At 45.9% G+C, this 17,737-nt stretch overlaps 4 protein-coding genes across 7 annotated transcripts in view; 1 reads left to right on the top strand and 3 right to left on the bottom strand.

The window, feature by feature from the left end:
• The window catches only part of LOC108658056 (endoplasmic reticulum GDP-fucose transporter), a 178,213-nt gene extending 161,190 nt beyond the window's left edge, over positions 1-17,023 (top strand). Inside the window, exon 2 of the mRNA XM_089265121.1 lies at positions 16,985-17,023. Within this exon, the coding sequence (XP_089121247.1) occupies positions 16,985-17,008 (24 nt within the window). The 3' untranslated portion in view covers positions 17,009-17,023. The remainder of the gene's footprint in view (positions 1-16,984) is intronic.
• Positions 3,527-12,301, bottom strand: LIMK1 (LIM domain kinase 1). Of its 4 annotated transcripts, XM_030388650.2 has the most exons (6): positions 11,969-12,301; positions 10,485-11,124; positions 9,301-9,387; positions 7,928-9,209; positions 6,143-7,823; positions 3,527-4,946 (listed from the first exon to the last, which is right to left on the bottom strand). In XM_030388650.2, the coding sequence occupies exons 2-6, from the start codon at positions 11,069-11,071 to the stop codon at positions 4,639-4,641; spliced, it is 3,945 nt and encodes a 1,314-aa protein (XP_030244510.1). In that variant the 5' UTR covers positions 11,072-11,124; positions 11,969-12,301; the 3' UTR covers positions 3,527-4,638. The 4 variants fall into 4 exon arrangements, with proteins under 4 accessions (XP_030244510.1, XP_030244513.1, XP_030244515.1 ...); XM_030388653.2 differs by lacking the exon at positions 9,301-9,387; XM_030388655.2 differs by lacking the exons at positions 9,301-9,387; positions 10,485-11,124.
• Positions 12,343-15,424, bottom strand: LOC108656734 (mitochondrial potassium channel ATP-binding subunit). Its single transcript, XM_018108983.3, has 6 exons — positions 15,224-15,424; positions 14,620-14,953; positions 14,028-14,561; positions 13,471-13,953; positions 12,802-13,407; positions 12,343-12,737 (listed from the first exon to the last, which is right to left on the bottom strand). Exons 1-6 carry the CDS (start codon positions 15,268-15,270, stop codon positions 12,564-12,566), a joined length of 2,178 nt encoding a protein of 725 aa, XP_017964472.1. The 5' UTR covers positions 15,271-15,424; the 3' UTR covers positions 12,343-12,563.
• LOC108656737 (kelch domain-containing protein 4) lies at positions 15,562-17,659 on the bottom strand. The gene is made up of 4 exons (XM_018108988.3): positions 17,419-17,659; positions 17,047-17,352; positions 16,564-16,984; positions 15,562-16,505 (listed from the first exon to the last, which is right to left on the bottom strand). Exons 1-4 carry the CDS (start codon positions 17,530-17,532, stop codon positions 15,781-15,783), a joined length of 1,566 nt encoding a protein of 521 aa, XP_017964477.1. The 5' UTR covers positions 17,533-17,659; the 3' UTR covers positions 15,562-15,780.
• Positions 17,660-17,737: the final 78 nt, after the last annotated feature.

The raw sequence follows: 17,737 nt of genomic DNA, 5'->3' as shown, positions 1-17,737 counted from the left end.
TACATATGTATGTATCTATGAAAATTGACAATTGGATATTGTTTATTATGTATTGGTATTACTAGGCTATAACAAATAAAATTAAAAAATTTTATTTATATTATATAAAGTGTAGTACAAATGTAGAATTATTTAAATAATTAACAATAATTAAATTCAATAGCAGGATATAAAATAGTATAAGCAATACAAATGTTGTGATGCCAAAAAATTGAAGCACTCAGATCTGTCACATTCCGATTCATTGTACATAGTAGTTTATTTCAGTGATGCCAATTGGCAATTGGGCTACTTGCCGTTTACTATTGTACACATTTTTGAGTTCATGCGCGCACGCTCTCGCTCTCATATGTATGCGTGTGCCTTTTGGCAGATACACACTCTCACACATGTGCATTTACTTCTACAGTGTGAGCTCGACACTAAGAACAAAGTCAGCACATCGGATGTCCGTGTTGAGCAGGCAACTAACTCATGACTATGGCGTGTGGTGCTAGCGAGATATCACTGTATCACATATACGTATTTCTATGTGTATGTGTGTATGACGCGATGTATATATACACCAAAACACACACATACACACACATACACAACAGTTGTGCGTCGCGTACGTGCGAGCACGTCATAAGCAAAAGCAAAACGCAAAGCAAGGCGCTGACGACGCTGTGACGACGGGGCATGGCAATGGGCATGTCGTGCAAAAGGGGCGCGTTTCGTGTTGGGGGTTGAAACGAGAGCAGCGACCATTGCTCCAGTACACTAGCGTGCGTGTATGTATACCATTTGTACAAGCATATATATGTATGTATATATGTACGTATATATATACATACATATTTATAAATATATATATGTATGTACATATATGTATATCCATGAATGTATACATATGTAAATGTACATGAGCAAGCGTATACATACGAAATTGTGGCACAATCACATGCTAGTACATACAAACGTTCGTGTATCGATACACAAATGTAGACCTTGAATACGTAACGGCGCGTCGTTGCCTCTGCCGATGCCGCTGCTACGTCACGTCAGTGGCGCTCGCTATGGCAGCGGCAGAGCCTGTTAATGATTGCAGTAAATTGCATTGACACTGGCGCAGCTGCAGTTGCGACTGCTGCACTGAATGACGTATAGCATGGTGAGTACATTACGCACTTTTCAACCGTTATGCTAGCATGCAATGTCTACAGCATGCGTCTATGTGTTTGTATGCGCGAGAAAAACTGTAGCTAATTAGCGCAAGCAGCTGATTTCGTCAGCGAACAGCTGACTTAACAGCAGCTGTTAAGTATCAGCTTGAAAAATGGCAACGTTGCAGCGCTGCCAAGAGCGGTCAGCAGCGCAGCGCTGTTGAGCTTCAGCCCATATAATGTATGCATACACATACATACATATATATATATTTGTATATGCATGTACATACGTATTTATAGTATACATTTTACATGCATATGTAAGCGCGAGCGCGCTAGAGTGTGTGTGTGCGTTCCATTTTATGACCAGGAAACGTTTGCACTGCGCATGTACGTAACTGTATGTATATATGCCACGCCTCCTACTTCTAATGTTTTGTATGCATGTATAACAATTGTCCTGGGCTGTTGGCCCGGCCAACTAAATACATACATACATATGTATGTATGTATGTATATGCATGTATACATACACTGATATCGATCCGTCTTCCGACCATGGTCTGGGACAAATTCCACGATGGATACAACCTGTCGTATTGCCCTTTATTTTGTGTGTATCCAACATTGTTAGGCTGCGAGGCTTCCTGGAAGCAACAATGCCAAAGAAAGAAAAAACGAAAAAAGAAGAAGCACAGAGCCCGCCTGTTCCGCACCCCCCATTACCATAACTTCCCATCCCGTAACATTACGGCCGTAGTAGTGCAGGCGAGTGAACTAAGTGCACTTGAAACACTCAACCGGCAGAGCTAAATCAATTTAATAGCAATTAACTATTATACTGTTATACGCCAGCTCTTAGCGCTCTCCATTTTGCTCTATTAACAAGCGGAAGACATTTAACCGGAACACAGAAAACCGTAAAAGCTATATTTTTATGGTCTATGATACTTACATACATATATCTATGGGATTTTCTGCTTTCGTTCATTCGACATTCGTATACCCTTTTGAATAATATCTAATAGATATGTATGTATGTGTATCCATAAAGTCCCTTCAAGTTCTATGAATGCTTGGTAATGCTTTTAGCTTCTAGACTCAGTCAATAGAGTATAGTCAGAACTTCTAACTCACGACCTCAATAGCTCCATATAGAGTTCATGTATCTAAGGAATTTGGAACTTAGAAATGCTGTGCCTAGTGAGCATTACTCCATTTTTAGAGGTGCCCATACTCCAGAAATATACATACAAATATTTCCATATTCCCCTTTAAGAAAAACCATTTGCTGTTTAGGGTTTTGATCAGAATCAAATGTATTTTAAAACAATAATTATTAACTCTGCATACAAAAATATACGCGTTGTATATGCATCCGATATATATACATATATCTGGTAATATTATAGTAATATAACTAAATTTATAAGTATTCGATTTATATATACATATATATTGCTTGATTTATTTAGAAGCGCACATCGAGGCAATATAGCTGTTATACACGTTCGTATAACAGCTAAGCAACATTTTTCACATATATAGTATATATACATCTACATGAATCAAATCAGTTATTGGAGGGCTGTGGTGGGGGCGTGGCATGTTTGCATAATTCATTTTGTAAGCGTTTTTTGTTTGCCTAGTTGTATAAAGTATAATAGAGCGTATAACAGTTTGTTTTTTTGTAACAGCATAAACATGTGTGTATGTGTGTATATATTTATAAATATATATATATGCCTATGTGTGTGTCTGTATAACAGTTAGCACTGTGCTACTTATGAACTAATGCCGCATTGAGCAAATTGCAAATTCTTGTATAACACATACACGTAGTACAGTTAGACATTTATATAAATATAAAGTAAACGAGCATAAGTTAGACTTTCAATTTCTCGATCGCTACATGTATAGACACACATATAACATATGTATGTATAACAGTAAGTAGTACAGTTTTTGTGTATATTCATTTTAATGTTTTTAGTTCGTATTAGTATTTATAGGAGGGTATAGTTTTTCGAATTTGTTTTTCTTGATTTTTTCATATATAATAAATTAGATTTAAGCACTAACATGGAACATATACATATATATATATATATAGATCATATATATACATACATGTATGTATGTATGTTTGTATGTGTATAAAAAATATTAGTTTTTGTCTTTTTTTTTTTTGTTTTTAACTTGTCAGCATTTTGACCCAACCTAACAGAGATCTCTACTCATATACTATATACCAGTTGGTTCTTCTTCTTTGTCTGCTTTCTCTGTTGTTATCTCTTTCGCGCTTGGTGGGCACATGGCACTAGTTTCTCTCATTCCATCTCTTTTCGATTCGTTTTCGTTATTGGATTTCCCATAAATTTTTTTTATGTTTTTTTTTATTTTTATTATTTTTATATATATATATCTATATATTTTGGGGAACTTTTGTTAATTCGAATACCCTGTAAACTTATACAACGTTATTTTGTTTTTGTAAATATTGCAACATCTTCAGATTATTCACTTTAACAGGCACTTAATCTTAAATGTATACAGAGATATAAATCTATACAAGTTATATATAGGTAAAAAAAAAATTATAAATATATATATATTGGATTATTTGAACAAAAAAATAGAATACTAATGCTGTATAACAGTTGTTATATATAAAAAAAAGTGTATATATATATATTGAGCATTACTGTTATATTGTGTATATATGTTATTCATTGTTATATTGTTATAGCTGCGGCTGCTATGCTATTCAAGCTGTATAACAGTTCTGGATTAGTTGCACAGTTATCGGGGCAAGCTTCGACACTCGTTCACTCTCTATCTCTCCTTCACTGTCTTTAGCACCCTTGGGTGCCTTTTACTTCATCTCTCTCTCTCTTTCGTTCTCTTCGTTTCGCTTCGTTTTGTTTTCAGTTTCGTCTGCTTCGATTTCGATTACTCGTTTTGATTTTCTTTTTTTTTTTTAATTTGCTTTCGTGTTATCGATGCAATGCATGTGGGAATGTTTGCAACTGTGGAATGTCGTGTATAACAGTTTGTGGAAATGATGTTCTGGTGATTTGCTGCTGCTGCTCCTGCTGATGTTGGTATGTATAACACATTAGTGGCCCATTGATAGGCCATCATAGCTGCGTATAACAGTTGTTGGAATGAGTTGGTGTTGCTGTCTCTAGCGGGTACATATTGAGTATAACAGCAACTGAAAGCGGAATTTAAAAGTTGTAGCTGCTATTGCTGTTGTATATAACAGTTTCGGTTTATGGTAATTGTGGGCTCTTCAATGTGCTTGAATGTTGATGCGTATAGTTGCCATTGTTCTGGTACTGTTCTGGTGTATAGCAGCCGAGGTGTATAACAGTTTTCTGTTTTTTTTTTTAATAAATTTCTGCACTACTGGTGTATAACAGCCATGGTGTATAACAGTTTTGTATTGCTTGCAAGCTAACGCCCACTCAGCACACGTGTATAACAGTTAACAGCGCGTATTAAAGTGCGTTCGCACTGGCGGCGGCGGCGGTGCTCGACGTCGACGATCCACATTCACGCTGTTGCCCGCCGCCGCCGTTCCACCAACCACCGCTCGACCGTGTCCATGTCCATGGCCGTGGCCGTGGGCGTGGCCATTGCTGTTGCCCGTTAGCGCTGCAGCTGCTGCTGCTGCCGCCTCCTCGCGCAGCTTCTGCTTCTGGTCAGTGAGTCGAGCGCCCAGGCGATGCACCTTCTCCGGACTGAGAATGCTGAGGCGGGTGCTCTTCGACAGCTGCTGGGGAGCAGACGAGACTGTGCGGATAAGAAGAAGATGCCAAGATTTAGATACAGATGGACTATATGCATGGATATGGATGGATCTACGGCTATGTGACAGATTTATTAGTAATCGTTGATGGCAAACTGTTATAATTGAATTGAAAGCTGTTATATGAAATTCTATGTGTTTCTGGCTTGACACAAAAGCTTCTTGATCCATTCAGTCTGTAATCTTTCAGTTGCGTTTTCCTGGAACTAGTAATACTCTGTTATATTAGGTCTGTTTATCTGCAGTTGGCTGAATCATTCTATATAGGCACTCTTAGTAATGCCTTCTGTTCAATCTGACATTCATTTGCCTTTTCGATCTGGTTTAAATAGACTTTTATGAGACTGTTAAGCGGAATTTCGAAATACGCTTGAAATTAGAAAAATGTCTATGTTCTGCTATAGCTGTTCATGCTTACTACTCTATAGTTCCTCAATAACTGCGAAGACTTTTGATAATCTAAGTATTTGTCAGTCCTAAGCGAAAAATTGTTGTTTTTGTATGGGATACAAAATGATATGATGGCAGGATATGAAGCTATGTAGTGAAGATGAGGTAGAATCTACATCCTTATGCTATAAATAATTCCCTATGCGTATATACATATATAAAGAACTACAGATTCGTTCAAGCACTCAGCTCAAAGCGTGAAGCTCTATGTTCGTGGTAAATTCTGAGTGAAAAGCTTGAGATCATTGAGTCTGAGAAGAGAAATATGTATGTAGCTCTCGAGCTATGAGGGTCTCTACCATGCATACATAATATATGGAGGTTTTATGGTAAACTGGGAATATATATATATATATATATATGTATATATTCCTACAGTTATCCACAACTAAGCTTTCAGCTTGCTCTCAGTTCAAGCGAATTCCAAGAGCACAGATTTTGTTCTGAGATCATATGAATTTCTTGAGCCATAGAGATGTTGGCATACTGAGATATTCAACATAGACTGAATCTAGGAAGTAAATAGCTGGCTAACTAGCTTTTAGCTAAGCTCAATGGAAAGCTTTAAGCTCTGTGGGAGGCTCAGTTGCTCAAGTTATGTGGAATACATTCTATTAAGAGGTCTATGTGGTCTCGTGGTACTCGCTGTCGGCTCCATTCAATTGGCCTGGCTCTAGCGTGGCAATCAAAGGGTCATCCGCTTTGGATTGGCTTGCTCTATGGGATTTACCGTGATTGTGGCTCTGGCGCTGTGCCGTCGCTGCTGTGTGACGCTGGGCGAGATGTTTGCCCGGTGAGCCCGGTCGGTGGCGAGTGGGCGAGGCGCCATTGCTGTTGTTGCTGCTGTTGTTGTTGTTGTTGTTGGTGTTGCTGTTGTTGTGGCTGTTTATGGCTGTTGTTGATTTTGGTGGCTTTGTGGCTTTGCTGATGGGCTGAGCGGCGCGGCGCTGCCAAGTGGCTGAGAGCGGCAGCGTCAGCTTGTGCTTCTTGGCCAGGCAATCCGCTGAGGTTGCTGCAGTTGTCGTTGTTGTTGTTGTTGCTGCTGCTGCTGTTGGTGTTGACGGTGCTGCTCCTGCTACTCCTGCTGCTGCTCCTGCTGTGGCCGGCTGTTCGGCTGCTTTGCTGCGCTTGGCAACAGTTGCTGGCTTCGCTGCCGTCACCAGCTGCTCGAAGGAGCCGGCGTGCTGCAGCCGTGGCTGCTCTGCCGGCAGCTGGCGCCGCCCAAAGATGGGCGTCTGATTGATGCGCTGAGTGCTGCGTTGCTTCGCTGCTGCTGCGGCTGCAGCTGTCGTTGAGCTGCTGCTGCTGCTGCTGCCATTCAGCGATGCCTCGTGCTCGAGCCGCTGGAACATTTTCAATGCCACCGGCGGCGTCTTGAAGAAGTGGCGCATCGAGTGCTGCGACTGGCTGAAGTTGCGGCGATTCGCCTCCTCCAGGTGCTCGAACTTGCTGCGGCACTGATGCAGACGCGTGCGCATATCCTCGAAGGCCAACTGATGCACGAGCGTGGCGGGCAGCGGCGGCGGTGTGGGCGGCGCCATTGGCGCCACTGGCGGCGGCGGCGGCGTCGGTGTCGGCGTTGGCGTCACATTCACCTCGTGGTAGTTGAGACTCGTATCGCAGCTGGAGTCGACGTCGGAATAGTTATTCAAGTCCCGCACATCGTTCAGCTGCAGCTCCGCACCGGGACGCAGGTCCACCAGGTAGCCCTTCTCGCCAAATGGACGGCATTTCTTCAGCGCCTGCTTCAGCGCCCGCTCCGTGGATGTCGTCTCCGGCGTCAAGCCACGCAGCTGCGGCTGGGCGCCCAGGAAACGCTGCCGGCGACGCGCCCGCATGCTGTCGCGCAGCCGTTCGCCACTCGGCGAGAAATCCTTGCCCAAATGCGGCGACTTGGGTATGTCATGGGTGCGCATTACGACGTTCTCCACATTCTCCTTCTCCTCCACCTCATTGGCTTGCACCGTTTGCTTCTGCTGTTGTTGCTGCTCCTGCTGCTGCTGTTGCTGCTGCTCCTGCTGTTGCTGCTCCTGCTGCAGGAGCTGCTGCTGCTGCTGCTGCTGTGGTCTGTCTGTCTCGGCCATCGTTAGATTGTCGAGGCTGCGCTGCGATGTCGGCGACAGCGCATCCTCCGAACTGATGTAGCTATCCTGAAAGTTCTCGATTTCGTGCAGCAGACGCGCCGGCGGCTGTTGCTGTGCGTCCAGGTGCTGTCGCAGCTGCTCCAGCCACACGTACAACGTCTCAAAGCATGGACGCATATCCGGATTCAGATCACAGCAGACAAAGGCCACCTTGACGAACGCCTCCGGGCACTGGGCGCAGAACTTTTCGCGAAACTCCTGCTGGTTCAGACTGAAATCCGAGTTGCGTGGCATATAATCCGGATCGGCTTCCACACGGCCAATTATCTGGGAGGAGAGAGCAAGAGAGAGAGAGAGAGAGAGGGCAGAATTATTATTGGCTAATGTATGGAGAGCATCTTCGATATATCGTTATATCGATATTGACTCACCTCGCAGAGCATGATGCCAAAGGAGAAGACATCGACTTTCTCATCGTACTTGAGGCCCTTCATCATTTCGGGCGCCATCCAATAGGGATTGCCCACCACTGTGTAGCGCTGCCGGCGCTGTCGGCTCTTGCTGCGCCGCAGCGTGCCGCTGGGCGACATGGCACTGGCATCGATGGAGCCCGAATTGGAGCTGGCGGCAGAGCCGGCACCGACACCGGCACCGGCACCGGTGGCAGCGCCAGCGCCGGGCAGGCGCGGTGCATCGACACTGCGCGCCAGACCAAAGTCGGCAACGATCACCGATTGATCCTCGCGCACGAGACAATTCATTGAATTGAGATCACGATGGATGATGTTCATCGAATGCAGATAGCTCATGCCGCAGGCGATGTCTCTGGCCAGGCAGACGCGCTGCGACCAGCTGAGCACGCGACTCGAGTCGTGGATCAGCTCCTTGAGGCAGCCGCCGGCCACATACTCCGTGACCATGTGCAGCTTCTTGTCCTTGTAGAGCACGCCGATGAACTTGAGCACATGCCGATGGTCGAGCAGCCGCAGCACGGCTACCTCCTTGATGAAATTGCGCTGCGCCTCCTCGTCGGCGCGATGCAGCTCCTTGAGGACCATCAGCTCGCCGGTGAGCCGATGCGTTACCTTAAACACCTTGCCAAAGAAGCCCTCGCCCAGCTTCTCGCCCATCACCAGATCGGAGGCGCGAAAGATGCGCTGCGGCTTCTGGACGACGCGACAGCTCTGCGTGCGCGACAAATCGTATAGCTGCGGATGCGCCGAGTGCTGCTGTGCCGTGTGCTGTTCGTCCAGCAGTTTCGAGAGGCTCGAGCAGCGCTCCTTCTCCTTCAGCTGCGACGACAGTTGCTCCGCTGGATGTTGCTGCTGCTGCTGCTGCTGCTGCTGCCCCGTCGTTTGCTGCACTGATTTGCTGGTTTGCAACGTTTGCTGTCGCATCTTGCGCATCTTGCCGCTGGGCTCGGTGGCCGCTGCCTTGTACAGTCGCTCACGGCCACGCCCACCGACCTCAACACTGGACGCAGACGTGCTCAGCGGCAGGATCAGAGTCGAGGCGGAGCTGGCGCGCTGAATGTCCGCCTGGCTGCAGCTGCGACACACCTGCACCGGATCGTGCTCCACCGTTAGCTGCAGCATCTTCTCATTGCTGCGTATCAGCTTGTCGATCTGATCCACAGACGAGTTGCTGACGGGCGTGCCATTCACCTCCAGAATCCGATCGCCGATATGCAAATTCGTGAGATTCACATCGATCCTGAAAAGCATGCGCACAAATTATTGGATCAATGAGCTTTCAAGGATATTCTTGAGGATTTTGGATATGTTGGGGTTCTTGGTTTACCTACATATATGAAGCACAACAACGATCCGCCACCGAGGTGAGCAGGGAGAAGGCGTATTTGCCCATGCGACCGTAAAATTTACAAATTAAGCTTGATAAGCGTGACACAGTGTAATTAAAAAAGAGACAGAGACACGCACAAACAGAGCGAGAGAGTGAGAGAGAGAGAGAGAGAGAGAGAGTAGGAAAATAAAACCAACACCAGGCATTAAAATATTGCTAAGAAATTTCAATTACAAATTAATAGTTCAAGTGGAAGCATTCAAAGCAGCTTTTTCTTGTTCTGCCCAAAGCACATTAGAGCTTTTGTAGCGAAAGCTGCTTTAAATGCTTTCCTTAAAAAAGCTCTTAATGAGCACATAAACTACTTTACTGTTAGAGCTTATTGATTTTGATTAATTTTTAGCATAGAAGCAAATTATTGATAGAGCTTTTCCCAAAAATTGTAGTTTCTAGTATGTATGATAATAGTATCAGCTAAATCAAGCTTTTACGACAATAATATGCTTCTATATTAAGCACATTTATTTTTTGAGATTTTACATAGTTTCATTCTTAAGACTTTTCCCCACATACAAACATGCAAGAAATACTCTTTAGATACTAACTAATGCATAATACATATAATAATAATACTATCTAAACATTTGCAACTAAGCAAACCCTTTATACCCTGATTTCCCATATTCAATGGGTTCAAGGTATAAAATGCTATAAAATAAATTAATTTGAAGTCATTTAGCTATTTTCTAAATATGAATTTTATTATTAGTATTTTTTTTTTTTTTTTTTTTTTTTTTTTTAAGTTTCTGCTAGTCTCCTGCATTTTATTAGTTTTTTTTTAGTATTTTAGAAAAAAGCTTTCGGATTAATTGTCATTGAAAGCTTTTGCTTAATATAACTTATATACCAGCTGTTGTATTTAAAGTATTTTTAGTAGTAGTAGTAGTATTCCAAGCTCATTTTTAATGCGTATTTAACTACCATAACTAATTTGTGTTATCATAAATATTTTTGTCTATTATTTGAACTATATGATCTTTGATCATTTGCTATTTATATAAGTATAGCTTTTAGTTTTAAACAATATTTTATTAGTATTTAAATCTCGTGTTATTCTATTGTATATTCTACTAGATACGTAAGTTATACGTTGTTTAGCCATTTTTAATTTGGTTGGCTACTTACTCGGTTATCCGCACTGTGGGACAACCATCGTCCAAGGCTCCACCGTCCACACGCAGGCCGGGCGTCGCATCCTTGGGTATCTCCACCAGGCGTATGGAGTGCATTGGCTTGCCCGCATTTGTGATACGTGCACGAGCATCGAGGGGTAGGCATTTGCCATAGCACAGGCCGCAATAGAGCTTGGAGCGTTCGACCAAGGCGTACGATTCGCCCTCGCCAATGAATGAGCCGCAGGCGGCACAGCAGAAGCATTCCGGATGAAATTTATGCTCGCCGGCAACCATTACGGGCCCCGTTATAACCGCCGTACACTGCTGACAGGCATCGCCGAAACGGGCATAATAATCCTCGCGGCAATAGAGCAAGTTCTCACGCTCAAAGTACCAGCTATGCAAGTGGGAGTCGCAAACGGAGCAGCGAAAACAATCGCAGTGCCATTGCTGGCCGAGTGCCATCACTATCGGCTCATCGTTGTGATTGTTGGCGATCAGCGGGCAGAGGCAACTGGCGCAAGCTGGCAGCGCAGCCGCCGCTGACGCCGCCACTGCTGTGCGCTGTTGTTGTGCTTGTTCTTTTTGTTGATGCATGGAAATGTATGTGTGTGTGAGTAATGTGGATGTGTGTATGTATGCGTCGCTTGCTGGTTGAAGAGAAGAAAGAGGGAGAGAGAGAGCATATGAGAGCACAATGATGTTGATGAGAGCAATGTTTGTTTGTGCAACGATCTGGCAAGCCTTTGTTTACTGAACCGGTTTTGCAAATGAACTACTACAACACACATTGCACATAGCTGCGCCGCTGGAGCTGGGTGCAAATCAAGTCGAACTACTTATCAACTAATCCGAGCATGATGTCATTTAGCCGGCATATTACATTGAAGATTGAATTAATATCTACACAAATACACAATATCGACACACACTATTCACAGCATCTATGCAGATCACGTGACCGCACGGAACTAGTTCAATGGATCTGTAGCGCGCAGCTCTATGGGAATTCCAAATGCGCTTGGGGGTGGGCAACCTATTGTTATTGCCAGCATTGACCCTGAGAAATGGTGTTGTGACTGACTCTTTCTTGCCCAACGTATGACTGCATGACTTTTTAACATCAGTATCAGTGCTTAATATAACTAATGAAGCAAGCAGTAGCAGCTGACGCAGCTGTGTTGTTATGCACATATAATTTAAAAAGAAAAACAAAAAAAACACACACACATAATATGACGAATGCACAAACACAAACAAAAACATACACATGTACACACACACGCGCGCAAAAAACAGTTGAAATGTTGAACGAAATGTGTGTGGGGGAACGGGAACAACGACATCAGCATTAGCAAATGGCAAAGCCTGTGCTATTGTTGTTAAAGTTGTTGTTGCATTCTTACTAATAGTTGTTACTGCCAAAACTATACACATGACACACACATGTACGCGCGCGCACATACAAAACAATACACACACTAACACACTTACATAATTTTATCTTATATTTTGTTGCTGTTGGCTAATGCACATCGCAAATTTAGATGCATTGCGTTCTCACACCATTTTCCACAAGCGTTTGAACGTTTGGCCACTTCAATTACTCCACACAGTTCGAAAATAAAAAACAAATGCATTTGTTTAAAAAAAAAAACCAAAATGAGACTAGCGTTGTGTGTATAGTGCGACCGCGCTAGACTCAATCCAAAAATCCCAAAGACCGTTAATACCAAAACAAACAATGCGATAAATACCATAGAAATACCAGACGCTATAGCAGCTCGAGCTTAGTTTTTCAAAAAGTTAAATTTTCAATTTAATTTTTTATCTATTTCTTTTTGTAGATTTTTCCAACAACTGACAAATTGTAATAGACTTGCTTTATGTACATCGAAAATAATGTATTTCGTTTTGGTTTTTATTTAACATGAACAGCAATTGTTCGGCCTATTTAACTTATCTCATCGAATTTGTGATTTATGTTTTTTAATTTAAATGTAAATCTCTCAAACAATAAAATAAATTAAAAAAATATTGTATGTACAGGGGAATTATATAGATAGATATCTATATATATGTCGTTATGTTATTGTACTGTATTCTTTGTCGTCGTCTCGACGGTTGGGGAATTTTCGCTAACTGCCGGCTCCAGGATCTGTGCCTGGTCAAGGATCTGCTCTTGGTTCTCGCGCCGCTCCTGCTGACGCACTAGCTCAAAGTACAGGCCACGCTTGGCCATCAGCTCATCATGCTTGCCCGTCTGCAGAGGGAGAGAGAGAGAGATATAGATGTTTCTAGGTAAACAGAATCGTTTTTCGACTCACCTCCACAACGCGTCCCTGATCCATGACCACAATCAGATCCGCATTGCGTATCGTGGACAGCCTGTGTGCTATCACTAGGGTGGTGCGATTCTGCACGGCAGTGTCTAGGGCCTTTTGCACCTCCGACTCGCTGGTGGCGTCCAGCGCACTCGTCGCCTCGTCCAGAATGAGAATGCGCGGATTCTTGACCAGCGCCCGGGCGATGGCGATGCGCTGCCTCTGGCCACCACTCAGCTGGGTGCCGCGCTCGCCCACGTGCGTGGCATAGCCATCGGGCAGGCTGGTGACAAAGTCGTGCGACTGCGCCAGCTTGGATGCATCGTAGACATCCGTTTCACTGGCGTCCGGCTTGCCGTAGCGCACATTCTCCAGGATGCTGGTGCCGAAGAGAATGGGCTGCTGCTCAATGAATCCCAGCACATTGGCGCGCAGCCAATAGGGCGAGATGTCGGAGAGCTTGTAGCCGTCCAGCTTGATGTTGCCTGAGGTAGGTTCGTAGAAGCGCTCGAGGAGAGCGGCGATGGTGGACTTGCCCGAGCCACTGGCGCCGACCAGGGCGACCGTCTGGCCGGGTCGCAGCGTCAGGTTGAAGTCCTTCAGCACCAGCTGCAAAGGGGGCAAGAAAATTCCCTATCAGAATCAGTTCCAGCTTAGGCTATGCCCACTTACATGATCCGGTCGCATGGGATAGGCGAAGCAGACGTTCTCGAAGCGAATCTCGCCGTGCAGCCGCTCCTCGGGTATGATGTAGCCGCGCAACAGCTCCACCTTGGGCTGCAGCGAGAGGAACTCAAAGACGCGGCTGCCCGCCGTCAGGCCGCGTATCATGGTGCCCAGCAGGATGGAGCCCTGCGAGAGCGAGCGCTGGACGCCCTGCGAGGCGACCAGGAAGGCCATGAGAGCGCCCGGCGTCAGGCTCTCTGTGGACATCAGGTGGCCGCCCATGAAGAGCGTCGACAGGACGAGGGTGTTCAGGAAGAAGTTGGTCAGGCCCTGGAAGACGGCGATGCCGTAGCCCAGCTCCTGGGCGAGACGCGCCGCCTCGTTCGTCTCCTGCTCGAAGAGCTCCATCTCCCGGTACTCGCAGGCGCTGGACCGCACCGTGCGTATGTTGGACAGAGCCTCCTCGCAGACGCCAGTGGCGCGTTCCGCCTAAGGAATGAGGATCACATATAGAGATATATATATATTGATAAGGACAACTCTCTGCATCGTCATCGTCTCACCTGCGCCTGCGAGCTTTTGCTGAGGGAGCGCAGCTTACGTCCCAGGTACGACATGAACAGGACGACGCAGGGCACGCTGGCCAGTGCGATGGCCGCCATGTGGGGCGATATCATGAACAGGGAGACGCTGCCGCCGATCAGCTGGGCGCCGCTCCTCAGGCCGTGGGCGACGAAATGCTTGAAGGAGGTCTTGAAGTCCTGCACGTCGGCGGTGAGGCGGTTCACCAGCTCACCGGTGCGGTTCTCGTCGAAGAAGGAGATGTCCTGCAGCACGATTTGCTTGAACAGATCCTGGCGCATCCGCGCGGCCATCTGCTCGCCCACGCGACTCAGCAGATAGATGTAGACGAAGGTGAAGCCCGACTGGAGCATGTAGAGACTCAGCAGATTGCTGGCCGGCTTGCTGACGTCCTTCACGAAGGAGTTGTTGATCGGGTCCATCACATAGGTGTTGGCGTAGCGCGCCAGCCTATTGACCAGATCCCCCAGCAGATTGGGTATCCGGATGTTTATGAAGGCCACGATTAGGGCTGCCTGCAATGACAGCGATGACAAGCGGATGCACTGCAGCGAGAGCAGCGGCAGCACTTACCAATATGGCACCGATCAGCTCCCAGGTGTGCGGCTCCAGATATGACCACAGGCGCTTCCAGTCAAAGTTCTTGTCCGTCTCCTGCTGCAGCGTGTGCTGTATGACGCCGGCCAGCCGATTGCCCTCGCAGTGGGCCAGCGCTCGACTCGTCCACCAGCTGCGCGCTGCCACGCCTACGCCCAAACAGCCGCCACCCCAGAGCAAGGCGCGCGCCGTCTGGACTTTGGCGGCCGCCGGCCGTGGTCCGGCCCATTGATGCTGGCGCATCAGCCTGGTGGCATTCTGGAGCCGTGTGCCGAGCGGCGACTGCGGCAGATGCTGCAGCAGGCTCCGACTGGCGGGGCACCCAGAGCGACGAGTTGACGATGAGGGAACATCAGTAGCAGCAGCAACAACGATAGAAAAACAACATTTGATGACATAATCAAGCAGCAAAAAGGGCAAAAACTTTATCATCAAACGAAACGCGCGCGCGTTTCAGCTAGAGAGGGGAGTGGACGACGGGTGCAGGGGAGGCGTGGTGAGGGCGTCTGGGGCAAGGCTGTGTGTGAAGTGAGGAGCGTGTGGAGCAAGTGTACCGCTGCTCTCCACTTGGCTGCGTTACCTGATCATATCGCTGCGATTGCAGTTGCTGAGGAGTAGGCGCAGCATCTGTAGCTTCTATTTGTCGCACTTAACTTAAAAGTAATTAACTATATACGCAAGCGCTTAAGCATTTAACTAACTTGTTGGTTAACCTTAACAATAATAATAATACGCACACACATGCTCACACCTATACGCACACACACACACATATACAGAGACATATAGGCGAACGCACGCACGCACACCTAACATGTTTACTGGTCAGGTGCACGCTGGACAAATGCTAATTGGCATGCATTAAATACTACATTTTAGTATATTTTGCAAGAAATTTAATACGAAAATACTAGCAAGACTTCAATAATGTAGTATTTCTTTTGATATTTAATACATTTCTTTATTATGCATTATAGCTGCCAGCTACGGTACTGATAAACAATTGGAAATATTTGAATTAAACAATTTTAATAACCCTTTACAATTTAATAAACTATATTTAAGGCTCAGGTGTATAGAAAAAATTGTATTGCTCAAAATACATGCTATACACAGTATACAGAGCGTCTTGGACATTCAATCAGTTTCCATTTCCGAATCATCATTATCATTGTCTTCGTCATCATCATCATCATCGCTATCGGAGCACTCCTCGTCGGAGCTGCTGCTCTCATCGTCATCGATCCAGTCGTGCGCCTTCTGATTGCCCGCTATCAGGACCTTCCATTGCTCCAGCTTGTGCAGATCCAAGGCATAGAAATCATTCAAAGTATGCTGTTTCTCATCCTCCTCGTAGAGTCCACCGAACAGATATAGAATGCCTTTGCAGACGCAGAGACCCGGATTCATGCGTGGCGACGGCACATCTGTGCGCCTCGGTGGGCCAAACAGACTGGGTATCTTGGACACATAGGGCGTGGCGGCTTGACTGGAGCCAGGACCGCCCACGGTCACAGTGAATATGCCATCTGTGGTGGTGGTGACCGTCTTCTCGGCAGCTGTCGACTCATCGCCAGCCATTTCTACATCGTTCACCTTCTCCTTATCCGACTTGGAGCTCCCTTTGGTCTTGGGTGCAACCTCTAGCAGGCGCCACACTTGCGAGCTCATATCGAAGGCGAGCAGCTCATCCCCGAATTGCCCTTGCACATTCTCGTCATCCTCGTTGACGTCCATGACGCCGCCAAAGCAATACGCTTTGCCATTTGCTGCAACGGTGCATCCAACACTGTTGCGCGGCTTCGGGCGATAGCCGCCGGGCTTGACAGTGCTCCACTTGTACTTGTTGCCGTTGCCAGACTCTGGAAGGGAAAGGAAATCAAATTAGATATGCAACAATGGATCTCAGATAAGCCCTACTGTCCATATCCAGCATAAACATGTCTGTGTGCGTTATGCCTCGATCCAGATCCTTTTTCATTGAGGTCCTTGCATAGCCACCCCATATGTAGATCTTGCCGTCCGGTGCGGCGGCCATACAGCAGCCGGAGCGCACAGCCGGCACGATCGGGCCCGCAATTTCAATCTTCAGCCATTCGTAAGTCTCCAGCGAGAAGACGTGCACATCGTTGTAGTAGTGATAGGATTGATTGTTATCATGAAAGCCGCCAAAGACGATGAGACGCTTCTTGGAAACGACCATGCGATGTCCGCTGCGCGCACTGGGACCGTTTGGTGCATTGATCTTGGACCATTGGCGCGTCTTCAGGCTGAATGTCCAGAGATCCTTGTAATGGTAGAACTGCAGCTGCGACGGACTGGCGTGCTCCCCACCGAATAGCTGAAAAACCAGCAACATGTATAAAATGGAGAAACTAATTTGTATCTCATCGAATTGCTTACCCAGAGCTGGCCGCCATCGTTAGCTGTGGCAACCATTTGGTGGCCACTGCGTGGCGTTGGGCCCGACGGCGAGCGGAGTTGCTTCCACTCGTTGCGCGGTATATTATAAAAGTACAAGTCGTTATAAATGCAAACTTTAGCTCCATTGTACAGCTCGCCGCCAAAGAGGATGAGCTCCTCTTTTTCGGGATGTGCTACTAGCGAGAAATTGGAGCGAGGCGTTGGTGCTTCGCATACATTTTCGGTTATAGTCGTTAGGCTCTGCTCTTGAGCTTCCAGTTTTTTAACAATATCCGCAATATCCGCCTATAAAATACACAAATTAAAAATTTTGTATACATACTCTTGTTGGAAATTTGAAACGTGCTTTACCTCCCCGAGCTTCTCAAGCATTTTCTTTTGCTTAGCTGCTAGTTTTTTATCCGTCTTCATGGCTGTTTTCTCGGCACCCTTGCCTTTCTTTTTGTTTTTATCCTTTTTACCCATGTCGATTAAATTATAAATACAACAAAACAAAATATAACTTGAATGTTTGAAGATTGAAAGCACGTTTTAGTGACCATATACGCTTAACTCTAGAATACACAGTTTATGCGCAAGTCTTTATGGTATTTCACAACTTAAATTTGGTATTTCAACAGTAACATACAATGGTCTCATCGCTTTGTGGATTTCATAACAGCTGTTGTCA

The sequence above is a fragment of the Drosophila navojoa genome, chromosome X, assembly GCF_054131105.1.
Source record: "Drosophila navojoa isolate 15081-1374.11 chromosome X, UAZ_NAV_1.0, whole genome shotgun sequence".
Taxonomy (NCBI): Eukaryota; Metazoa; Arthropoda; class Insecta; order Diptera; family Drosophilidae; genus Drosophila; species Drosophila navojoa.
The sequence above is the reverse complement of the archived record's forward strand: the minus strand, read 5'-3'. Positions and strand labels throughout refer to the sequence as shown.

Coding starts and splice junctions, on each gene's coding strand:
- LIMK1 (XM_030388650.2), bottom strand. CDS start 11,071: ATGCATCAACAAAAAGAACAAGCACAACAACAGCGCACAGCAGTGGCG. Junction 9,388..10,484: donor CCCACAGTGCGGATAACCGA/GTAAGTAGCCAA, acceptor ACGCTTATCAAG/CTTAATTTGTAAATTTTACG. Junction 9,210..9,300: donor CGTTGTTGTGCTTCATATAT/GTAGGTAAACCA, acceptor CATGCTTTTCAG/GATCGATGTGAATCTCACGA.
- LOC108656734 (XM_018108983.3), bottom strand. CDS start 15,270: ATGCTGCGCCTACTCCTCAGCAACTGCAATCGCAGCGATATGATCAG. Junction 14,562..14,619: donor AGCTGATCGGTGCCATATTG/GTAAGTGCTGCC, acceptor CTGTCATTGCAG/GCAGCCCTAATCGTGGCCTT. Junction 13,408..13,470: donor ATCCCATGCGACCGGATCAT/GTAAGTGGGCAT, acceptor CCCCCTTTGCAG/CTGGTGCTGAAGGACTTCAA.
- LOC108656737 (XM_018108988.3), bottom strand. CDS start 17,532: ATGGGTAAAAAGGATAAAAACAAAAAGAAAGGCAAGGGTGCCGAGAAA. Junction 16,985..17,046: donor ACGATGGCGGCCAGCTCTGG/GTAAGCAATTCG, acceptor CTGGTTTTTCAG/CTATTCGGTGGGGAGCACGC. Junction 16,506..16,563: donor GTTTATGCTGGATATGGACA/GTAGGGCTTATC, acceptor TTTCCCTTCCAG/AGTCTGGCAACGGCAACAAG.